Source organism: Magallana gigas, chromosome 5, assembly GCF_963853765.1.
Source record: "Magallana gigas chromosome 5, xbMagGiga1.1, whole genome shotgun sequence".
NCBI classification, from domain to species: Eukaryota; Metazoa; Mollusca; class Bivalvia; order Ostreida; family Ostreidae; genus Magallana; species Magallana gigas.
In genome coordinates this window covers 32,101,708-32,123,411 of record NC_088857.1, presented here as the reverse complement: position 1 = coordinate 32,123,411, position 21,704 = coordinate 32,101,708, and the positions used below count along the sequence as shown (strand labels likewise).

The following is a 21,704-nucleotide window of genomic DNA, read 5'->3' as shown; positions in this document are numbered from 1 at the left end:
TTATCTGGATAATCTGGATGATGATAGGTTTAAGATTTTTAGATTGTGCGAAGAAAGTTCAAATGCTGTGAAAAATGCAGCCCTGACCAACATTCATGGTTCACGAAACTTAAGATATGGTCGCCAAGTGATCTCATTTATCAAGGATGCCAAGAAAACCTTGTCCTACCTCACTCAAACTTGTTGATAGATGTGTTTGTTAAGTGAGCTCAAACTTCCTTTATGGCACACCTAAAGTGAGACAAACTAAATTAAGATCAATATCTGAGATTTTTTTATTCGGTATCAAATCTGAGCTACATGTAGCTTACTTTTCTGGCCCTTGAGCCTAATCCTACCTTGCTCAAATTTCTTTGAGTGTGTTATGGGCTTTCAAACAATGCCACTGAGACTGATATATTTGTATATATACTGTTTTTACAACAGCTTGAGAATACCGGTAATAACAATTAGAAACTCAACAACAGTCATCAATAATGTATTGTTATATTGCAAAATTAGACAAGGAAATGCAAATAGATGTACATGTATTAAAATAATACATATATATTCATGATTAGATGATTTGTCAATCTGTCTTTAATCTGAGTAATTTTTAAAAAATATATAGATATTGGAAACTTTTCAAAAATAATTACATGAAAAATATCTTTCCATTTAATAACCTTCAACATTTAATTTACAGGGAAAAAAAATCACTATGTTTCAAAGAAATTTTCACAAGTTCTATGTTCATGACCTGATATTCAAAAACAAATAACCTGATTTAGTGCAGATATTTTTAAAACTAAATTCAATGACGACTGTAATATATATATCATGAAAGGATTAAAGACAAGATAAACTTTCAAACAATTTTTCATTAAACAAGTAAAACAATTAAATAAAGTATAGATTAAAACTATAAGTGTAGATACATACAATATGAAGTACCTATACGGAAAGTTTATTGGTTAACTTATGATGATTTATGTATAAAAGGGGTGGATATACATGTACAATGTATATTGACTATAAGTAAACAATAGAAAAAACTGACTAAAAATTTCAACAACAAAGAAACTTAAAAGCAACAGGATTATTATTATGCTTAGATTGTCAACATCAAATTTTGGTGGTACACAGTTTTGTATAAATGACAAACAATAATATTTTAAAATAAATACAATTGTATTTTTACTCTTATTCAGTTCTGTGATGACATGATCCTTTTATAGAAAACAAACATATAAGTTGGTGTTCAAATTTGTTATAAGTATTAATTCAGAGCGAAACTAGAGGCATGCGCAATGTTAATTGGTTATTATGACAATATTAAACAGTGCAAATATTCAGTTTTTCTAAAACTGACAAAAATATTCACTCTTAAATTTACATTCACACAAAGACATTTAAAAATTCTCAAACGTATATACATTAATCTTAATTACATGTAAGTAATTGAAAAATATCTTTCTTTCATAAGTGGAATAAAAATATTTGTAAAAAAATATTTTCTAGAGACAGAATTGACGATCAACTTTTTGATTTTATTTCCTTTGCCTGGTGCTGCCATTTTCAGTCCCCGTTTTGTGGGTCTTTCCATTGGAAAGGTTGTCACTGGTCTCTGCCTTCTTTGCCCTGGCTTTCTTCGTGTAGGTCATGTAGTAGAAGTGGGAGAACAGGAGGATGTGGGAGAAATCATAGGCTAGAAGAGCATAGCCAAAGCCGACGGGGAAATCACAGTTCACATACATGGCATGAAAGGTATGGCCAAGAATCCACCAAAACTGAACCTTGATTTAAAAGAGAAGAAGAAATCCTGATTGAATTACTTCCAACAATGCACATAAATTATGAAGTTATCTTTTACATTAGTATCAATTCTTTGATTTCAATGGTTCATACATGTTATGACTGTAGGAAAAGCTGAAAACTTTATTATAAGTGAGTAATATATTAAAGAAGGCAAAAAATCTTACCAGTTGAAGAGTTGTCATGTATTTCTTCCACCACAAGAATTTCTGCATTTGAGGTCCCATGGCAGACAGCAGATAATATGTGTACATCAGAACATGGATGAAACTGTTGATACTGGCACATTGATATGCTAAAAAAAAATAATTTCCGGTAATTGTCATTATATATTCACCATTAGCAATTTCATATGCACTTCTGAAAAGTTAAATTAAAGACCATTATAACAATGCTTAATGCTTCACGGTGACAGTAAATACTAATGCTATTATTTATGTTATCATTTATTCGAAATTAGAATGCTAAATACATTGTATGATTGTCCTTGAAAAAGAGAATGAAGGGGTTGCAGATGCTTAAAATATATACTGTATATCTTTAAAATTTTAGCAAGTACAAGTACATGGACTAATACATGTTTATGCAGTTTCTCCTTTGTTAGTATCTTTAGCTTGCACAGATTTTTGTTTTATAATTTATGTGACAGTTTAAAAACATCATTACTTTTTCAAAAATAGCAAATACATGTATTTTATAAAATGTGTATAAGTAGTACACTTCAGATTGATGAATAAATAAAGATTCAGAAAATCTGATATTTGGTAAACATAGATACTGATTTTATTAGAAGATGGAAGGTGAGGTAAACTCATAGATACATGTAGTAATCATATGAACTAAGAAGTAGAGACTTACATTCTCCACCTGGTACAAATTTGACTCCTGTCCACCATAGCAGGGGCATTGTGGAATGGTGGTACACATGTAGAAAAGATATCTGGTTATTCTTCTTACGAAGAACAAAAAATACCTGCAGCAGAGGAAGCATATATAGATATATGTATATGAGCATATGTGCATATATATGAGATATTATAATAATATAATAATATAATACAGGTGTGAACACAGTTGATGAAAATCTTTATTTTAAATCCTTTTTTTTTTTATTCTTGTACTTTATGAAATTATTTATTGAATTTATTCTAGCTTGAACTCTTGATATCACACATATTGGCTGTATGCATGTACTTACAGTGTCCATTAACTCTATTATCTTTGAAAAATAGAACCACCAAGACACCTTTGCCAGCTAAAAAAAAGGAAGAAATGGAATACAAATATATATAATATATAGATTTATTTGTACATGTAAAAAAAAAAAACCAAACAAACATAGGTATCATTTGTAGGAGAGCACCAACTCCATCTTACAAGTTAATCTGTGAAAACTGGTAGTAAAAAATCATAATGGTTGAGCAATATAATTCATTATTAATATAGATTATTTCCTCTTGCCATATTTAGGGCGATACATATGTGACGGTCAGACCGATTCGAATACGGGCGCCAGATAGCTCAGTTGGTAGATCACCTGACTAGAGATTCAGGGGGCCCGGGTTCGAACCCGGGCCCCTGACGGACCAGACCGGGTTTCGAACCCGGGCCCCCTGAATCTCTAGTCAGGTGCTCTACCAACTGAGCTATTTGGCGCCGGTATTCGAACCGGTCTGACCGTCACACATATATCATACCAGGTTTGATCAACCAAACAGATAACCTGCATGTTGCCCACAAGGTATGGATACATATGAAAATAAACTGACAAAAGATGGGCATAAACTGAAGTAATTAAGGCTCAGGTAGTCATTTTACAGCAGGATTATTTCAATGACAAGTTATCTCCCTTAATAGAGTTCACATTTAATCATCAAACTTAATTAAGTTTAAAAAAGTCATCTCCTTAATATCCATAAACATCGATCTTCCTTCTTATTTTAGGAATGTGTGAACACAATAGCTTAATAGTGCAGAATTTGGTTGGAAGATTTACACTCATAAACTGTGGTTTATAAAGCGTACGTAAACTGCATGTCCAACCCAGTTTGTTATAAAGTCCACTGTTCCAACCTAGTTAATATGGGTATAAATTATGTAATTATCAAATTGATTAATTAAATTCAATTCTCTATCAGTAAAATAAATTTAGATATATTTGCTACATAAATAACAACTAATTGTACAAAATTTAAATACATGTATATATTATAATGTCATGTAGATTGATGCACTTTTTAGCGCTGATGATTATATGATATCATCAGAAAAATATAATAGTAAACTTTTTGACTTTTCCAATGAAATAGTCTTACAAACAGAAATTGAATTATTAGGTTTTACCCCAGAAATAAAATCATTTAAACATGTCAACTAATTAATCTACTGAAAGCATCATAATAATGAATATTTACCCGAAGTGGAAGGCCTTCATTGGAGTAATCCATTACTTGGCAAGCTTTGGAGAAATTTGGATTCAACCAAGTTGATACGAGATACTGCAAATGTGAAATTCACTTGCATTAGAAAAAAATAAAGTTTTGATAAAGGAAATAAGAACAAAATGGATAACAACTGCACTAGCTGTAAATCATTTGCAATTTACAAATGAAATAATACTGTATAACGCTTATTTTTTACATGCTGCTAATTTTTACAAGTTTTATAAATCCTTAATCAAAAATTAAACGCATAAATTTTCACAGAAGTAAAAAAGCACCGCACGTAAATTTCTACATCGTACGTATGAGAGTAATGTTCATGACCTTCAGCTCAGTCCCTGACGGCTGTACATGTAGGTATATTTGAGCGTTTTTGGTCACTTGAAATGGAATTGTCTTTCTTTTTTTCCCGGTCAAGCACATCGTAAAAAAATCACAGCAGTAAAAATTACCCGGTTATTAAACTGACTAATTTTAAACTTTTTGGCCTTTTTAATAAAGAAATACATATACAAGACACGTTGATATTTAAAAAAAAAACTGTTCAAAGCAACAAGAAATATTTGTAACAATAAGTAATTTTTTTCAAATAAAGTTAATTAACAGTATACTATAAACCAACTTTTATTTGTGTGCGAGAAATTTTCGCGAGGTTCGCAAGAGCCTTGTCGCGAATATTTCTTGCCGTGAAGCAGTCCCTGTCATTCGATTCTTATCACAACATGGGTCTGGATAAGGCTTGGTTGCAAAAATAAGTCGTCGCGATCAAGTTTATCTTTAGATAATCACGAAATAAAGTCGCCGCGAATGAAAGTTGGTTTACAGGATATTAAAACAAGGTGTACCTACCTCATAACATATATATGCATTCAGGATAACCAAACAGAAATTGTAGCAAAGCATGAGATCTTTCAGAGCATATGCTGGTCGGTTCTTCATCCACCTTTGACCTCCATACACAAATATCAAGTAGAGTGCCACTATTGCAATGGTTGGCCAGGGTGATGTCATTAAGAACCAATCTGTGGTTCTAGGATCTGAAAATGAAGAAAAAACACAATAGGAGGCAACAAGGCTCATGAAAAAAGAAAAGAAAATTACAGTAGAACATGAATAAATTTAAATGTATAGTAGCAAAGGTAGATACTGTATAACTAACTGTTACCGTATATCCGGGGGTTTTTTTGCGTCATAAAATTTGCGAAAAGGGGGGAAATCTGAAAAATTTTTAATATGCCTCAGTAATTTTTTGTGATTTGAAAACTTTCTTATGGAAAATGACACAGGACATAATTTCTGCATATTTAATTATTTGCGATTTAAAAGAGGTTGCGAAAAAAGCGAAAATTATATTATCGCAAAAATTACCGGATATACGGTATTTGCATGTAAGAATCTTTTTGCATGGTTTGCAAGAGCCTTGTCATCACATATATATTTCTAGCCACAAACCAGTCCTTACCATGTAAGAGTAATAACAACAAAGGTGTGGATAAGGCTAATTGATTGTGAAAATTAGTTGCTATGTACAGACCAGTTTCTATCTGGTAAATTGCAAAATAGGTCTTTTCAAATAAAAGTTGGTTAAGTAACATGTAAAATGCATATTTCAACAAAATATATTTTGAATTCATCCATGCATCTCTCTCTCTCTCTCTCTCTCTCTCTCTCTCTCTCTCTCTCTCTCTCTCTCTCTCTCTCTCTCTCTCTCCAAACCTTTAATATAATATGTACTATCTAATATTTTATAAAAGACTGTAATTTTTTTTCAGATAAGAAACATGTATGAATAAAATCATAACTTATGCATGAAAAGTAGCAAGTGTAAAAATGCTTTACAAGAACAGAAGTCATTATCCTTCTAAAATCATTTAACCTACAATCAAGATTATAAGAGCTTCCTTTCAGATAGATCACATACCGTTAAGTTTGGTTGTTGCATATTCATAGTTGTAGAGGAGGTTCTTGATAAATGCCATTATGACTAAGATTAGTAGCTTTTACAGATCCTGCAAACAAATGATAAGATTCATTATTTTTTGGGGATGATGTTACATTAGATTTGTCACGATCACATTTTAATAAGATAACCAGACTCCTTTTCACTGTGTGACTTATCAAGATGGAAAGTTACACGCACCGGCAAAGTAGGAGGAAGTTAAAAATATTATAAATGTGAAATATTGAATCCTTCTCCGCTGTTTAAACTCCTTTTGGAGAGGGGGTCCAAAGTTATGGCTACAAAATATTGTACCTCCATCCCATTTTGAATTATCCTTTGGAGAGGGGGTTCAAAATATGATGGCCATATAATTTTTCCAGTAAATTTATTAACAATTTCAAAATTTAGATACTACATGTATATCTATCTACTTGCAACTGTCAGGGATTTTTTTTCAAATGAGATAACTTTTTTAACTGGTTATTTATAATTGATTGTTAAAACTGTAATGGCGTTGACTTGCTGGACAATCAAACTGCAGGGGGATACAAGGTTTTACCTGACACACCTGTTCAAAATCCAACTGCAATTTAGAACATGGGAACACGAAAAAATCTCTAAAAAGATGAGTTTTTAAGTTGTGATTTAAAAACTTTCAAACTGGTAGCTCTTCAAAGCCCCACGCTGGAAGCTGATTCCAAGGTGCTCGTGCGACCTTGTCAAAATGATGATCGCCATAGGCTTTTGCTCTGTCTTGCTTGGCACTATTAATTAGTTTGCTGACTCCGAGTGAAGTGACCTAGCAGGTTTGTATTCGCAAAACAGTTCAGCTAGATACCACGGGGCAAGACTATGGAGCTCCTTGCATACATATACACAGTTTGTATTGCACTTTCTACTTCACAGGAAGCTAATGCAAATCAAACAGGAAGAGCTGAATTATGTTCACAATTGCCGTTCCTTGTAATAAGATGTGCAGCAATTATCTGAACCCTCTGCAGTTCATGTAGGTGCTATAATGTTGTATAAGGGTCCATTTCCATAGTCCAGCCGCTACGTTACCAGAGAGAGGACAAGTGTTTTGGATGCATGCCCCATCATGAAAATATTATCATGTAAAATAAGATTACAACTACCGGTATTTTATAGGGGTTAGTAGGGATCCAGTGAATTTTTTGTCGGAAAATTTCTCTTTTGGGAAAAATAGTTAACATGCAAATTAGCAAAAAACAAAAATTCTAATAGAGTTTTCTTTGTTTTCATTGGATATTACACATGTAGTCATTAATTTAATGTTTTCATCATAATAAACGACACTTACAGCACACTCAGATATTTAAATTGACATATTTAAAGATGTCTCACTCAGCAAAGTTACAAATTCAGCACCTTATTTTTTATAACACAATACAACAATTATTTTGGGAATTTTTCAATCAGATTTTGGGATAAAACAGTCAGGTTTTAATTGGGAATGGGTCCTTTAATAGGACTTGCATGCAAGGGATATTATTATGCCTTGTAAGAGGTTGAGACCAATTGCCCAAATGGGTTACAATACCTTGTTTGGGATTGAACAAACTGGGGTATAAATTTGAAGTGCAAAGAAAGTTTTAGTTTGGAAAAAATATGCCAAATCCGCATCAGAACAGATGAAATGCAATAACTTTTGGTTAATAAGCTGTAACCACATTGCTTCAGATAGGCATAATGGACCGGAACCCACAATTAGGTCATAGAAAACAAGAGCAACCAATGCATACCTGGAGAGGAACAAAAATGAATGAGCTCATGGGAAGTATTGGAGTCTCAGACCTGGAATGAGGAAAAAAATCCAGCCTAAAACAATTAAAGAAACGAAGAGAACTAATTTCAAGTAGGTAAACTGTCACTGGGATGGCCAGATCTCAGTATATCCACAACTTCTTGGGGATCAATCTGACAATTAAACTAAGGACTTATTGGAAAACTTTCTATTATTTACCAAAAGCTGTTGAGTTTGATACAATTTTATGCAGATTTATTTTATAATATTACCAAATCAAAAATTTTAATATTATGCACTTCAAATTTATAATTCATTTGGGCTATTTACATATATTATATAAAATACAGGGATATTCAGATATATCAGATATTCGTCCCCTTCTGCCCCAGCCAGGGCTTGAACACACGACCTCTGGAACCCACTCCCCTAGCAGTGATCAGCCAGCGCCCCTGGCGTTAACCACCCAGCCATCTTGGGAAGACAAAAATCTTGTTTTGGATGACAAACGGAACGTTAAAAATTAGGCACACTGGCCACACATTGTATGGTCGTATGAAATACAGGTGGAATACAATCAAATGACCATTTGAGAGGATTGGAATGATACACATTGCATAGGTATATATACCGGTATATATAATTTATATGTTCATACAGTATTATGATAAGCACGAACATTACAATAACACTCAAATTGACATATACCTGCCCATAGTTAAGGATTAGATATCCATACTAGAGCACAGGGAAATTCATTGCTTGCTTAAAATAAGCACCAATCTGTCTAATCTTACAATATAGTCATGCAATAAATCTTAGTGGGAATGTCAGGATCCTATTTTGACAGTGAATTAAAGGGACTTGGACAATAATTCATGATTTGACTTAAAATTTTCAAATTTTATTTTTCCATTTTCAATGTTTATAATGATAAATATAGAAGTTTATAAATGCTATGTCAAAAAAAGTCAATTTGAATATCAAGTTATTTATAAGCAAGATACAGAGTTCATTTTTCTATGGGACCGATCACTATGTAGTGAACGAAGTTGGAGCCGGCGCATAAAGTCTATTCTAGATGATGTAGAACTTGTACTTAAACAGCCTATGAAAATATGCATCCATGTAATATAACTTATTTTATTGGCAAATGGCAGTCAGAACAGGAACTCAGATGGCACATAGATATCCAAAATACTGTGGAATCATTTAGATTTCGTGGTGGCTCAATTTTCGTGGAATTCGTGGGTACCTCTCATCCACAAATAAACATCCTCCACGAATTAATAAAATAAAGTAATAAAGTCATGTTTCCTTTTGTAAATATAAGAGAATACACGAAATTACGTCCCCACGAACCTGTAAATTTTTAGCAATCCACGAAAATTGACCCCCACGAAAATTAATGATTCCACAGTACTCCTAAATTAAGAACATACAAACTTTTAAAGGACAATTTTTGCCTAGAAAAAATTATATTTCAATTATTAATGAATATTCCTTAACATGTTAGGTCAACAATGGCACAGTTTCGGTGTGGGGTATTACCGCCGAGAATAGAGACCGGACGATTTCGGGGGGAACCTGTCATTGAACGCACATGTAAATTCTGTATCCTGGACGAAATAGAGGACGAATTCCACTTTCTTCTTAAATATGCTGTGTATAACAATCTCAAAAGTGAACTTTATCAAAGTGTAAATGTTTCGAATAATTCATATTTACATGTATCTCAAGACAACCTATTTCAAACTCTCATTTGTAATTTTCCAAGACAAACTGCTAATTTTATACATTCTGCATTTAAATTAAGATAAAGTAAATTCTCTCGCATGTATTAAAAATTATTACTTAGTGTTTACAGCGACTTATAGGTCCAATGGGCCGGGTGTTTGATATATGTCATTGTATACTACTCAGTTGTAAAAGATGTAACACATGTTACCATAATAAATTTACTTACTTCTTACTTACATTATTATACTCATTAGGTTTGTTACTGACTGTTTACAGAAATTTGTGGGGTCGGTAAAGTCCATAGAAGGCAAGGCGGATCCGAGCATTCTATGGACTTTACCAACCCCACAAATTTCTGTAAACAGTCAGTAACAAACCTAATAAGTGTTTTGTTTTGTCGAGGACATAAAGTTTGATATGTAAACAACAAAAGATAATATTTGACAATTAAATTCATAGGCTTATTCTCTTATTTTGTACCTTTCTTGTCAGTTGTCTGTGCAAACCTGGATGCCATTGTATAAAGGATCAATTTATTATGTCACAGTCAAACGGGGTCACTCTAAATATTTTGGGGCTTAAAAATCAAAGGTATGGTTGAACGTTTGTGTAAAAATTCAGCTCAAATTACGTTACCATTGCTATGTTGCCGTATAAATTTTGACGCCCGCTGTGTAAAAATATTTATAAGGCAATCACATGACGCGATTCATCCATTGACGTCGAGACATTCTAGTCTGAGGCAAAACAAAATGCTTTGTTTTGTAAACAAAGCTCGAATATTGTCATTCTTTACATATATGTGCTGCATTGGTGAAAGTTTCAATCAAATGTAGCTTTCTTTTGTTGATAATAGTATTTATGAAGATATTGAATTGGTTTAAATTGTTTTTTACATGTCATTTTGTCTAAGAAATGGTAATTCTCTAGATTACATTTTTTTGTAAACAACTATAAGACTTAATTGAGGTCTGTTTACATAACAATAAATTCTTATACCTCTGTAAATTGCTTGTAACTTGACTTTAACTTTCAATATTTTGTTCAGTCATATAAAATGCACCAATAAACTATTTTATACATAAAAAATAAAAATAAAATTTCTGATCCCAAATCGTGTCCAATTAAATAAGTCCCTTTAAAGATAAAGTGAGAGTTAGCCTCATATTATCAGTTAACTGTTAATTGGGGCGAAAAGCAAAATGATCGATTTGATAGTGTGGCAAATTAATTGTCTTTAATTCCTTTAAACAGACATGTTTTGACCTGAACGATCTTTACTGCAATAGTTGTCTTGTTTAAAACCAGGATACAATTTCACATGCAGATTTTATCGTCATCATTGTATTAAATGATTGAATGCACACGCTTTATGCTCCTATAATCTGTATTTATCAGTGTTTATAGATTCAAAACTATAAAAAAAAAATTAAAATCATCATGAATTATTGAAAAATTGAGAAAATTGACCCTTACCTCCCAGCTTACTACACATGTGTCTTTGTTTATATCAGATAAAATATATCACCAGACAATTTTTGTCAATCAATCGTAAGCTCCGTTATAAAAATTCTCCACTGTTCCGTATAGAAGGTCTTATCTGATTGGTTAGTGAAAGCAAGCACATTGTACTTCCGCCGGCTAAATATTTTAATGTTGTTGATAGCAACGAAAAAACGTTAATGGTCAGTTAATTCTTGTTTCAACAAAGTTTAGCAGATAAAATTGGCTGAAAAGGCAAGGTAAGAGTATGCTTCCAATGTTTTAATATACTGAACTAAAATTAAATAATGTTTAATTGGAAAATGCCACAAAAGTTACTTCCCACTTTTTGCAATGGCCGCTGTTACGGAAATTGCTACTATGCAATATTTTAAACACGTTAACCAGTTAGCTAAATTTTGGGTTTTCACAATTTTTTATTTTTTTTGGGGGGGGGGGGGGGCAAATCATGAAGGATAAATATGTGGTATTGTTATAAATTATATATTCCAAACGCATTCTAATCCTTATATTTATTGATCATCTTTTGAAAATCATTTCTATCTTGATTTAAAAAAGCAATGTTAATAGAGGATCCTGTAGTAAATTTTACCAGATCTTATAATGGGGAAACATTATGAGATTTCTGTGAACCCAGAAGTTCAATAATGAGCCAGTCATTTCCTGCATGATTTCTCTTGATATCTGATGAGAATACAACTGATATGTTTAGTATTTAGTAAGATCGAAATTATAATGCATGTTAAGAATTAAATGTGTTGATTAAAAAAATATTTAATGTACCATTTAAAAGGAAACCACAAACAAAAAATAGTTATATTATTAGATATAACGTTATATGTGTATGTGTATGATATAAAATCCAAATAATTAGAACTTTGATGTACACATGTAAATTAATAGCAAAGTAATAATAGATTTTAAAATATTTGAGGGAGGAATCCTGGATGCACTACTTACTCTGCATTTATGTGTTATTTACCTGCATGTACATTACTTAAACATGAATATACAAAGTTACAATGATTTTTACCAAATTGCTTTCTATTTCAAATCGCAGGGTTTTGACACAAAAAAAATCGTTACATAGATCCAGAATAAGGGTTTTAAAAAATTTTTTTTTTTTTTTTGCACAGATTGTGTCAAAACCCTGTGTTCAAAAAGTGTATAACTGTGCTTATGCATAGAATGAGAAACACAAACAATATATTAACAGAATATTGATTGGGAAGTTTAAGATTGCTTAAAGGAAACAATTTTGTTTTCATGCATATGCTTGTTTCATGGTCAAGAAATCACTCAAAATGATTATGTGACATTGTTTACTTAATCCAGTCAAAAAAAACAACCCAACAGTTACTGTAAATACATAGCAACTGTGAGCCTTTAAATTATTGCTGCCAGTATAGACATGTGTAGAGAGTGGTCACGCTCTAGTGATTTTTTGATTAACTCTCAATTTGTTTAAAGAGTATAAATTTTTCAATCTTTGCTCTGGCAGCATTTCAATGACATTGAGTTCAAAGTTATGCAGGGTATGTAGATTTTTTTACTCCATTCATGTAGAATACTGAGATTGGGGGATAATGGGAAAATGTTATTGGTGTATATACGATATGATATTTTATAGATTTTTTTGGCAATATGGTTTATCAGAAATTGCTCATATCCATTTAAAAAAATTTAACTAAGATAAATTCTATCATCATGAAGTGGTACTCTAAATAAATTAAAGATGATTATTATATTATAAGAAGCAAATTAAATTGGTTGTAATTATGTAAAATATACAAATATATAAAAAAAAAAGTTAATAGATAATAATTATTACAATGCTTACCAATGATTCCTTCAGAAGATAAAGTGAAAATATTGGCTGTTTTATTATGGATTTATAACAAGAAGATTGCACTTGTATATACAATGACTACTTTGGGATTATTTTAAAAGAATATTGGCGTGATTAGGTATTAACTTTAAACTTTCATTATGTTTAAATCAATAATAGATTTTTATGCTTGTATCATCTTTTTGCTCTCTTTAAGTCTTTTATAGGCGTCACAATTTCATAAGTAATTTATTTTCTATTTGCCCCAGTGAGAATATAATTTCATTTATTTCTATTCTGTCACAATAAGGCAAAGGAATCAGTGACCACAACATGACTTTATTGTACTGTGATTATGGTACTTAGTACACATTGTCCATTCATGTTATTTAAATCTTGACCTTTACACTCACTGCGAGTATGGGCAAGTTAAGACGCCTGGGTGACTTTGGCATGCATTATATCTATCATGAATTTATGATTATCATTGATATACCAAAGTTTCAGCAAGGTTGGTTTTTAAAAGAATATTTTATTGGTTAAGTAAACAAATAGGATATTGAATTCAATACTGTTAATTGAATTAACTGATTAATATTCTAATTAAAAGTTGAAATTTGATTTTATAGAAATGAATCTTGATATGCATTCAAAGTGTCTTATGAAATATGGTAGATGTAGTAGTATCCTGTTTCGCAATTCTTGTTACAAAAATTGCACAATCAGCTATCGATCATTTCAGCGTGTGTAAAGCACATGTTTCCTTAAAATGGGGATATTTAAAAATCTATGCCAGTGCCAGTCATAATAACTGTGACAGGGTCAGATTTAAACAGCAAACAAGAAGGGAAGCATATTTTTAAACACTTTAACAGCAGACAAGATGAGCCTGTAGATTAGTTTGTAACACTTATAAATCAACAGAGCATCTTGATTTTTTTCTAAGCAAAGAAAGTAGTTAAATATTTAGTGAATATTTACAATGAATACAATTTGAAAGTAGATTTCATGTATTTTATCCATATGTATGTGATCTTAATAGTGGTGATTTTAGCAGTTCTGAAATTTATTTATTTTTTGATTTGAATGAAATAATTTTCTTTAGGAACTTACTTGATTCAAATTTGTTTTCATTTCAGGTTGAATAGAAAAAATAAAGCCAGAATTATCAAAGATGGATATTATAAAAGATAAATACTATGAATTGACCAAATTTTACGACTGGGCATTAGAACAATCAGGTAAGTCAAAATATGCATGCGTCAATCTGCCATCTGCCTAAGTCAAGGGTTTCTGATCTGCTTCTCAGACTCCTTTACAAGAGGAACATACGAACCCAGGGTTCTTTTGGGAAGATGACAATCTGCAGATCATCTATTATGATGTTTAAGAATGTAAAGTTCCTTTCTCGTTGATTCATCTTTGTCCTATCCTATGTTTCATTGTAAACAATGATCTGAAGTCTCTGTTGGTATCTGTTTTGCAATAGTGTTTTAAACCACGTTATTATTCGCTTTCTCTATGTGAACTCCCATCTTTATCTGCATGCATTTTAGCTCTATTTTACTATAATTGATAATGTCTTATTTTCAGATCCCCGGGTGAAGGACTGGTTTTTGATGGGGAGTTACACCCCTACCCTGGCCATCACCGCTCTGTATGTGATGTTAGTGTATGCAGGTAAATGGTGGATGGAGAAGAGGGAAGCTTACAAACTCAAAATGGCAGTCTTCTACTACAATATAGGATTAGTGATACTCAACTTCTACATATTTTATCAGGTAACTATAGACATCAGTCAGTGACTCGATGAGTGCAGATGATGATGATGATTAATTATTGAATAGCACATTGGATAAATACAATAACTTTAGATTAGTTTTACCGAACTACTGCATATTTTATCAAGTAAACTATCGGCATTAAATGGTGACTTACATGTATAGTATTACTGATTAATAGTCATTGAATCAATAAATTGACTTAAATAATCTTTGAGGCAGGAATGGGGCATTACAAATGAAATATGTCAAAGCTATATTTTGCCATTTTAAAATTTATTTTTTTGGTACAGACTCTGGTCAACACATATAGGGCAGGGTACAGCTATATTTGTCAACCTGTGGTGTACAGCAATGATGAGAATGAAGTCAATGTAAGTACATGTACTGCATAATCTATATAAGTTATATACTGAAAACCAACTTTATTACCTACAACTTTATTTCGCGACTTAAATTGGTTTGCAGCGAATTATTTATTGTGAACATGCATAAACAGACATGTTGTTACTATATCTTAACAGCTAGAAATGATTTGTGCTGAGAAATATTTGCAATGATGAGGCTTCAGCAAACCTTTCAAAAATTTCTTGCACACAAATAAAATTCGGTTTACAGTATAGGTTTAAGAATAAAGGGAAAACAAAAAAATCATCTAGCATGAATTTCAAAGCTCTGAATCATTATGTTTTTGGTTTACATCAGATCGATCCTATGATAAATCAAATTAAAATTTAAGTTAATCTCAATTGATTGTTTGTTATTTACTCTGGATTACATTGCTGAAAAAGAATTTAACACAATAGATTGACAACCACTTAGCAGAAGAGTCATGTTTTAAGAAAGATTTTTAGATTACAGTAGTTTTCTGAATTTTTCAGATAGCGAAAGCCTTATGGTGGTTCTACTTTTCGAAGTGCATAGAAATGATGGACACATTTTTCTTTGTGCTTAAAAAGAAAAACAATCAAATTAGCTTTTTACATGTGTATCACCATGCCACCATGTTCCCAATTTGGTGGATAGGAATTAAATGGGTGGCAGGAGGGCAATGTAAGTACACTTTTATCCTATGTACAACTTATTTGAACTTTAGATAAACAGATTCACTATTTTCCTATTCAACACAAGTAAACCTTATAATACATGTAGCTGTACCTTCATTCATTGCTTTCAGCCTTCTTTGGTGCCATGGTGAATTCTTTCATTCATGTCATTATGTACTCTTACTATGGAATCTCTGCTCTGGGACCACAGTACCAAAAATACCTCTGGTGGAAGCGATACCTCACTATGTTACAGCTGGTATGTATCAGTAGATTTCCTATCCTTACATTACTTTAAGCTTATATCTTAATTGCTCATGTCTTATTTCTCCGCATCTGCACTTAACTTCAGTTGCCACCCAGTATTCTTTGATTTTATTGTCAACAGTATCAAGTGCGTGAAATTTTACTATATTACATTATATCGACCATATATAACATCAATGTAAGAGAAATTAATTTGTGGATGAATGTTTGATGAAACTCTGTCATTGAATAAAACACATCACATGATTACCATCTACATGTACATTAAAACATGGTTATAGCGAAGTGCCAGGGACAGGCAATTTTGCTTCGTTGTAAGTGTAACTTGTTATATCCGTCAATTTCACAACATATCATATAGTTACGGGTAATGAAAATCACTTCGCTGTAAGCATCAATTCATTATAAGTGTGTTCGCTTTAACAGTGTTTTACTGCATATTATAGTCAACATCTCATACTTATATCACTATTTCTGTTTTAATCTGTACAGTATTTACTGTTATCACAATTAAGTACCACATGCTTTGCTTTTCCTTAACTTTATATTATAATTGGACATGTATTAATATGTGTGCTTTATGCATGTATAATAATATAATTACTGATAAAATCACCATTATGTTTTTAGTATCCATTCTGCATCCATTTTGGTTTTGTGTGTCTATATATGCCAAAAGTACTAGTAGTCTTTTAGCTTATAGATGCACTTTACAATCATTCATATTTATTAGCATGTGTTTTTGTGGGTTGATTAAAAATTATTTGTAGTAAGGTGACAAGAATAAACATTTACAGAAATAATCAATTAAAAGCCCTATACATATGGATTACAAAGGAATGCTTGATTTGAGTGCATGTCTATTCAATGATTGTCCATTAAGCAAAAAAATGCTTTAGGCTTAATTCAATAATTATATGTATACCTGATCATTTTATGTGACCAACATGCTTCATAAACAAATATAAGACTGAAATGAATTTCGTTGGCTTGCTTTTAAAAGGACTCTCTCCCGAATGCTTAAAATATTTTTTTCTCTTTTGCTATAGACTCAGTTTTATATTGGGATGGTGTATGCATTATCTAGCCTGTATCATGATTGTGATTTTCCAAAATGGATGCAGTATTTTGGACTTTTCTATGGAGTGACCATTATCGCACTATTCCTGAACTTCTATATTCAGGAGTATATCAAGAAGCATAATGAAAAATATAGAAAGGTTTGTATTGATAGATCTTTGACAAAATTTTTATCTTTTCTTAGATTCAGTTCGTGACAGGAATAATTCATGCAGCTCAGAGCCTCGTTTTCAAGTGTGATTTCCCCGAGTGGATGCATTGGGCTCTGGTTGTCTATGCCTTCACAATTTTACTTCTGTTTTTGAATTTCTACTTCCATGCGTATGTGAAATCCATGAAGAAAAAGGTATTCTGAATACCAATATTCCTTTGTAGTCTTAAATGAAATACAGGTAACTCTTGATGGCTTGAACTTCGATCACTTGAAGTTCTTAATACTCAAAGTGAGACTCCGGTCCCAATTTTATTTGTCTTAGGATAATTTGAAGACGCTGTAAAATTGAGAAATTAATTATCAGCATATAATTTTGAGCCAAAGTAAAAGTTTCATGAATTATGAAAATGCAGAAATTTTTATATCAGCATCGCTGTCATTATAATTAACAATTATTGCTGAACAAGTTCTAACAGAACTGAGTATCACCAATGAGCAATCTGGTGCAGAACCCATACAGTGTATAGTACTCATTTATCTATTTTACGACAAGTTGCCTTCCATAAAATAAATTGGTATTTATTCAATATTTCTTTCTGTTTAGTTTTTAAAACATACAAGTCTGTATATATAACTGACAACAAACATTGTTAAACCACATGCCTAAGGTTAGCACTAAAATAAATGACTTACCCGGTAGTTACATGTATAAAATCTGGTAAGACTAAATCAAAAATCTGTCAGTCAACCTGGAAAATTATAAAAACTGGAACACTTGATCCCTTAAAGTGTTTCCTTAGTTCCATGGACTTCGAGCCATTGAGAGTCACCTAATGTGCATTGCAAAGCAAATCTAGCTACTGTAGATTCCTAATTAAATGCGAGGAATTAATATCCGCGTAAAATCACCCTCCAGGGAATTTAAAATCTCGCCATTATTTTCTGAGAGTTGAGAACCATAAGAAAAAGAGGGAAAAAATCCACGTTCGCGATTTTATATTCGCGCGGTTTGATTCAAACCAACGGGATCGCGGAATTAAGTACTTGCGTAATATAAGGAATTTACAGTATATAATATAGCTTTGAAAAGAATCATGTACAATAATTTTTATTTCACAATGTTCGCGATTTATCATTTTTCCACAAAATTAAACCCATTGTGAATACTATCATAGGATTTCAAAAACTTTTCAAAACTTCTAATTTGATCATTGCAGCTTGAAATTAAAATCATTGGATTGTTACTTTTTGAGAAATCGTTAATTTTTTACATGACGGAATTATAATGACTCACAGTAGTTTAAATAAACTTGTTTAATCTGGAAATCATTTAGTAAAATTATTACATGAGAATTTCTTTTTAAATATATATTTTGCAAGAAGATTTTAAAAAATAAATTTTAAAATGACATCTGTGTAATTATTAGCATCTTTTGCATTGACTCTTAAACTCAATTTTCTTTACAGAAAAATGATGATGGCAGTGTAACAAATGGAACAAGTGGGCGAAATGGAAAACACTCTAACGGGCATGTAGAAACGAAGAAATCCAAATAGATTACAGTACCTCTCTCCATCTCAAGAAAAGAACTCATCTAGACTGACATAAATTCATAGATAATTTTTCTGTTCTCGTAACAGTATTTTAATCAATCATATAATTATGATATTGATTGATACACACAAAAATATAAGCCAACAGTCTTGAAATATTTACAAATGGACACCAGTGATAATTCCACTGTATGTAAGGGTAAATGATCATTGCAGAGTGCCAGTGCTTGTACCTCATTCAGATATTACATCTCCTGTTTCAGTTAAATCTATATTCTCCTTCCAATCACTGAAAAAATAATGTAGGACCTTTCCTTAGGACTAGGTCTGGAAAAAGTATTTGTCATTAAAATGCAATTTTCTCGTGATTCTCTTTGGCTATACCTTTTAGGAAAGAAATTTCATGTATTACTAGAAATAGTTTTGCAATATATAGATTAAATTAAAAGCAAACCAAAATTAAAGATAAAGAGGCAATATTAAGGATATATCATATCTTATTTATGATTGTATGATTTTGTTAGTTGTGCAATAAAATAAAATATAACCCTTGGTGCCTAACAAAATAACTTATTGAGAAAAATTCCTGTAAAATTCATTTTTTGTCAGATGTATAAATGTGTAATCATCATTTTTCATATGTTTATAAAATATGTCACATATGACATATTATATACTTTTTCATATGTATCCATGGCAGAATCTGTGAATGTACAGCTGAAAATCCTTTTTTTTTAAAAAGTGTATAAAGATTTTGTTTCCATGAATTTACATATTTCATGATATTCATCAAATTATTTCATTATTTCCTGAAATCCAATATATTTTATTATGGTTTTTGTTGTTGTGTTTCTCCTTTAACTTAATAAGATCATGTTTGTTGCTTATTAATGATAAATTTCCCCAAAGTTTGTTTGTCCATGCATATTCGATCATGCATTTTTTAATTAGATTTGAGTGTTTGAGAAACTGCACGTTTTTCTGTTTAATTTTGTGTCTCGGAAAAAATTTAAGACATATTCTTTTGTTTGTACTTAAGAGGTTTTTGTTATGGAATATGATGCACCTGGAAATTAAGATTGCAATGTACTACATACTTGTACTATCAAAAAACCGTTGGTCAAAACCTGCATGTGTAAATACACGTATTCTTGAATACCAGTATTCTGGTATACTAGTAATTTAAATTGTGTTTGTAATTGTGTGTTTATATTTGCAGTTGTGGATTATTGTCTTTAAAAGACATGTAATTTTTTTCTTTTTCCAATAATGCATAGATTTAGTTCAATAGTTCATGTATTTATAACTGTCTACCTGGTACTTTCTATTTCTGTTGATGCAATATTTTCTGTGAATTGTAAAATTGAGATCACCAACAAATTTTGAAATGTTTTTTTTACACCCATTGTTTTCCTATGCTCTGGTTCATTACATGTTACAGGGCTATCTCAAAACAAAACTTTTGCATAATTTGTTGTATATAAATTGTATATTTAAACAAACCCAGTGAATGAATGGCTTGATCAGCAGGTCAATTAATCAAACACTTCTTTGAAGGCCAATAGTGAACAAAAATCTATATACTTGTAACTATTCACTCAAACTGCTTTAAAATGTATTTATTAAGTAAAATGTGAACATGGCATCGAAGTTGCTATAGAGTGATCACATGATGCATTTACGGTAGTATGCATTGAAATCTGCTGAGTTAATGATATACATGACATTTTATGTCTTTCAGTTTTGTGTGATTCGTCCTACTTAAAATCTGAACAAGTAGCTTTGCGATCTTTGTGTTCTGCACGACAAACAGGGGTATTCTGTCAATTTTATAACATACAGAACAATTTTATTATCACTTTTTGGAGATTACTGCATGTTCATTTGAAGTAATGACTTTGAAAGGTGTTTTGCATTAGACAACTTTTATAATTTTATCTTTTTAATAAATTATGTTAAACTTCACCAAATTGTTGGTTTGGTTTTTTTTTCACTTTTCAAATAAAAAAGGTCAGTGTATATAAATGGAGTATCAAAAACATATCTCTTGGCATAGTTCATTTTTCGACTCATGATGTGTAATAAACTCATGCATGTTCAAATATCAGTATCTTTTCTTTTTTCCTGTTAGTGATTTTGTATTTTGTTCATCAGCTGGCAAATTGCATGATCAAAATTATTTAAATCCTATTTGAAATTGAAGATGGAGACTGGAGAGGAGAATTAAAATACAATGAGGATGTAAATATTTACATGTAAATATGTCTCCCAAGATCATACTAATGAATGGGACCTAAACAAAATTTTAGATCAAACTTTTATTTTTAGTGATTAAAATATTTTACTTGAGCATATTGATTGATTGACCGAAATTTGAAAGTTAAAAGTCAAGTTACAAGAGAGACACAGAGGTTAGAAATCATTGTTATGTAAACAAAGCTCGAGTCTTATATTTACCGGTATTTAGTTTAATTCACATAATATTAAGTGAAGAAATTACAATTTCTTGGACAAAATGACTCGTAGCAAATAAAAAAACTTATTGAATGTGTTTATAAATATAATATTATCAACAAAAACCAACATTTGATTGCACGTTACACCAATACAGCACATGTAAACAATAACAAGACTCGAGCTTTATTTACAAAACAAAAAATAACTGAAGTCAATCATTACGTCATGTAAATCTTGACATCGTATCTATCAGGTATAACAAAATGAAGCTATTAAACGTTACCTCACAATGAAAATCTGAGTTATCTCCTGGTAGCCACAAACCTCACTTTAATCTAGTAAGTCTATGACC

General features: G+C 31.3%; 2 protein-coding genes across 9 annotated transcripts; one reads left to right on the top strand and one right to left on the bottom strand.

The window, feature by feature from the left end:
* Positions 1–290: 290 nt before the first annotated feature.
* On the bottom strand, positions 291–11,296 carry LOC105344649 (very long chain fatty acid elongase 4). 5 transcript variants are annotated; one of them, XM_011452476.4, is made up of 8 exons: positions 11,159–11,296; positions 6,157–6,244; positions 5,085–5,272; positions 4,209–4,292; positions 2,993–3,049; positions 2,653–2,767; positions 1,962–2,089; positions 291–1,775 (listed from the first exon to the last, which is right to left on the bottom strand). In XM_011452476.4, exons 2-8 carry the CDS (start codon positions 6,212–6,214, stop codon positions 1,530–1,532), a joined length of 876 nt encoding a protein of 291 aa, XP_011450778.3. In that variant the 5' UTR covers positions 6,215–6,244; positions 11,159–11,296; the 3' UTR covers positions 291–1,529. The 5 variants fall into 5 exon arrangements, with proteins under 5 accessions (XP_011450778.3, XP_019929390.3, XP_065940499.1 ...); XM_020073831.3 differs by lacking the exon at positions 11,159–11,296 and adding an exon at positions 7,941–7,992; XM_066084427.1 differs by lacking the exon at positions 11,159–11,296 and adding an exon at positions 7,016–7,040.
* Positions 11,288–20,865, top strand: LOC105344648 (very long chain fatty acid elongase 4). 4 transcript variants are annotated; one of them, XM_011452475.4, is made up of 8 exons: positions 11,288–11,424; positions 14,153–14,254; positions 14,607–14,794; positions 15,088–15,168; positions 15,676–15,847; positions 15,972–16,099; positions 17,372–17,533; positions 18,809–20,865. In XM_011452475.4, the coding sequence occupies exons 2-8, from the start codon at positions 14,188–14,190 to the stop codon at positions 18,896–18,898; spliced, it is 888 nt and encodes a 295-aa protein (XP_011450777.3). In that variant the 5' UTR covers positions 11,288–11,424; positions 14,153–14,187; the 3' UTR covers positions 18,899–20,865. The 4 variants fall into 4 exon arrangements, with proteins under 4 accessions (XP_011450777.3, XP_011450775.3, XP_065940498.1 ...); XM_011452473.4 differs by lacking the exon at positions 17,372–17,533 and adding an exon at positions 17,157–17,327; XM_066084426.1 differs by lacking the exons at positions 11,288–11,424; positions 17,372–17,533 and adding exons at positions 12,594–12,720; positions 17,157–17,327.
* Positions 20,866–21,704: the final 839 nt, after the last annotated feature.

Excerpts from the sequence above, each read along its gene's own strand:
- LOC105344648 (XM_011452473.4), top strand. The coding sequence starts at position 14,188 with ATGGATATTATAAAAGATAAATACTATGAATTGACCAAATTTTACGAC. Across the intron at positions 14,255-14,606 it reads CTGGGCATTAGAACAATCAG|ATCCCCGGGTGAAGGACTGG; the intron begins GTAAGTCAAAAT and ends TCTTATTTTCAG. Across the intron at positions 15,848-15,971 it reads ATGGGTGGCAGGAGGGCAAT|CCTTCTTTGGTGCCATGGTG; the intron begins GTAAGTACACTT and ends CATTGCTTTCAG.
- LOC105344649 (XM_011452476.4), bottom strand. The coding sequence starts at position 6,214 with ATGGCATTTATCAAGAACCTCCTCTACAACTATGAATATGCAACAACC. Across the intron at positions 5,273-6,156 it reads TGCAACAACCAAACTTAACG|ATCCTAGAACCACAGATTGG; the intron begins GTATGTGATCTA and ends CTTCATTTTCAG. Across the intron at positions 4,293-5,084 it reads ATGCATATATATGTTATGAG|TATCTCGTATCAACTTGGTT; the intron begins GTAGGTACACCT and ends TCACATTTGCAG.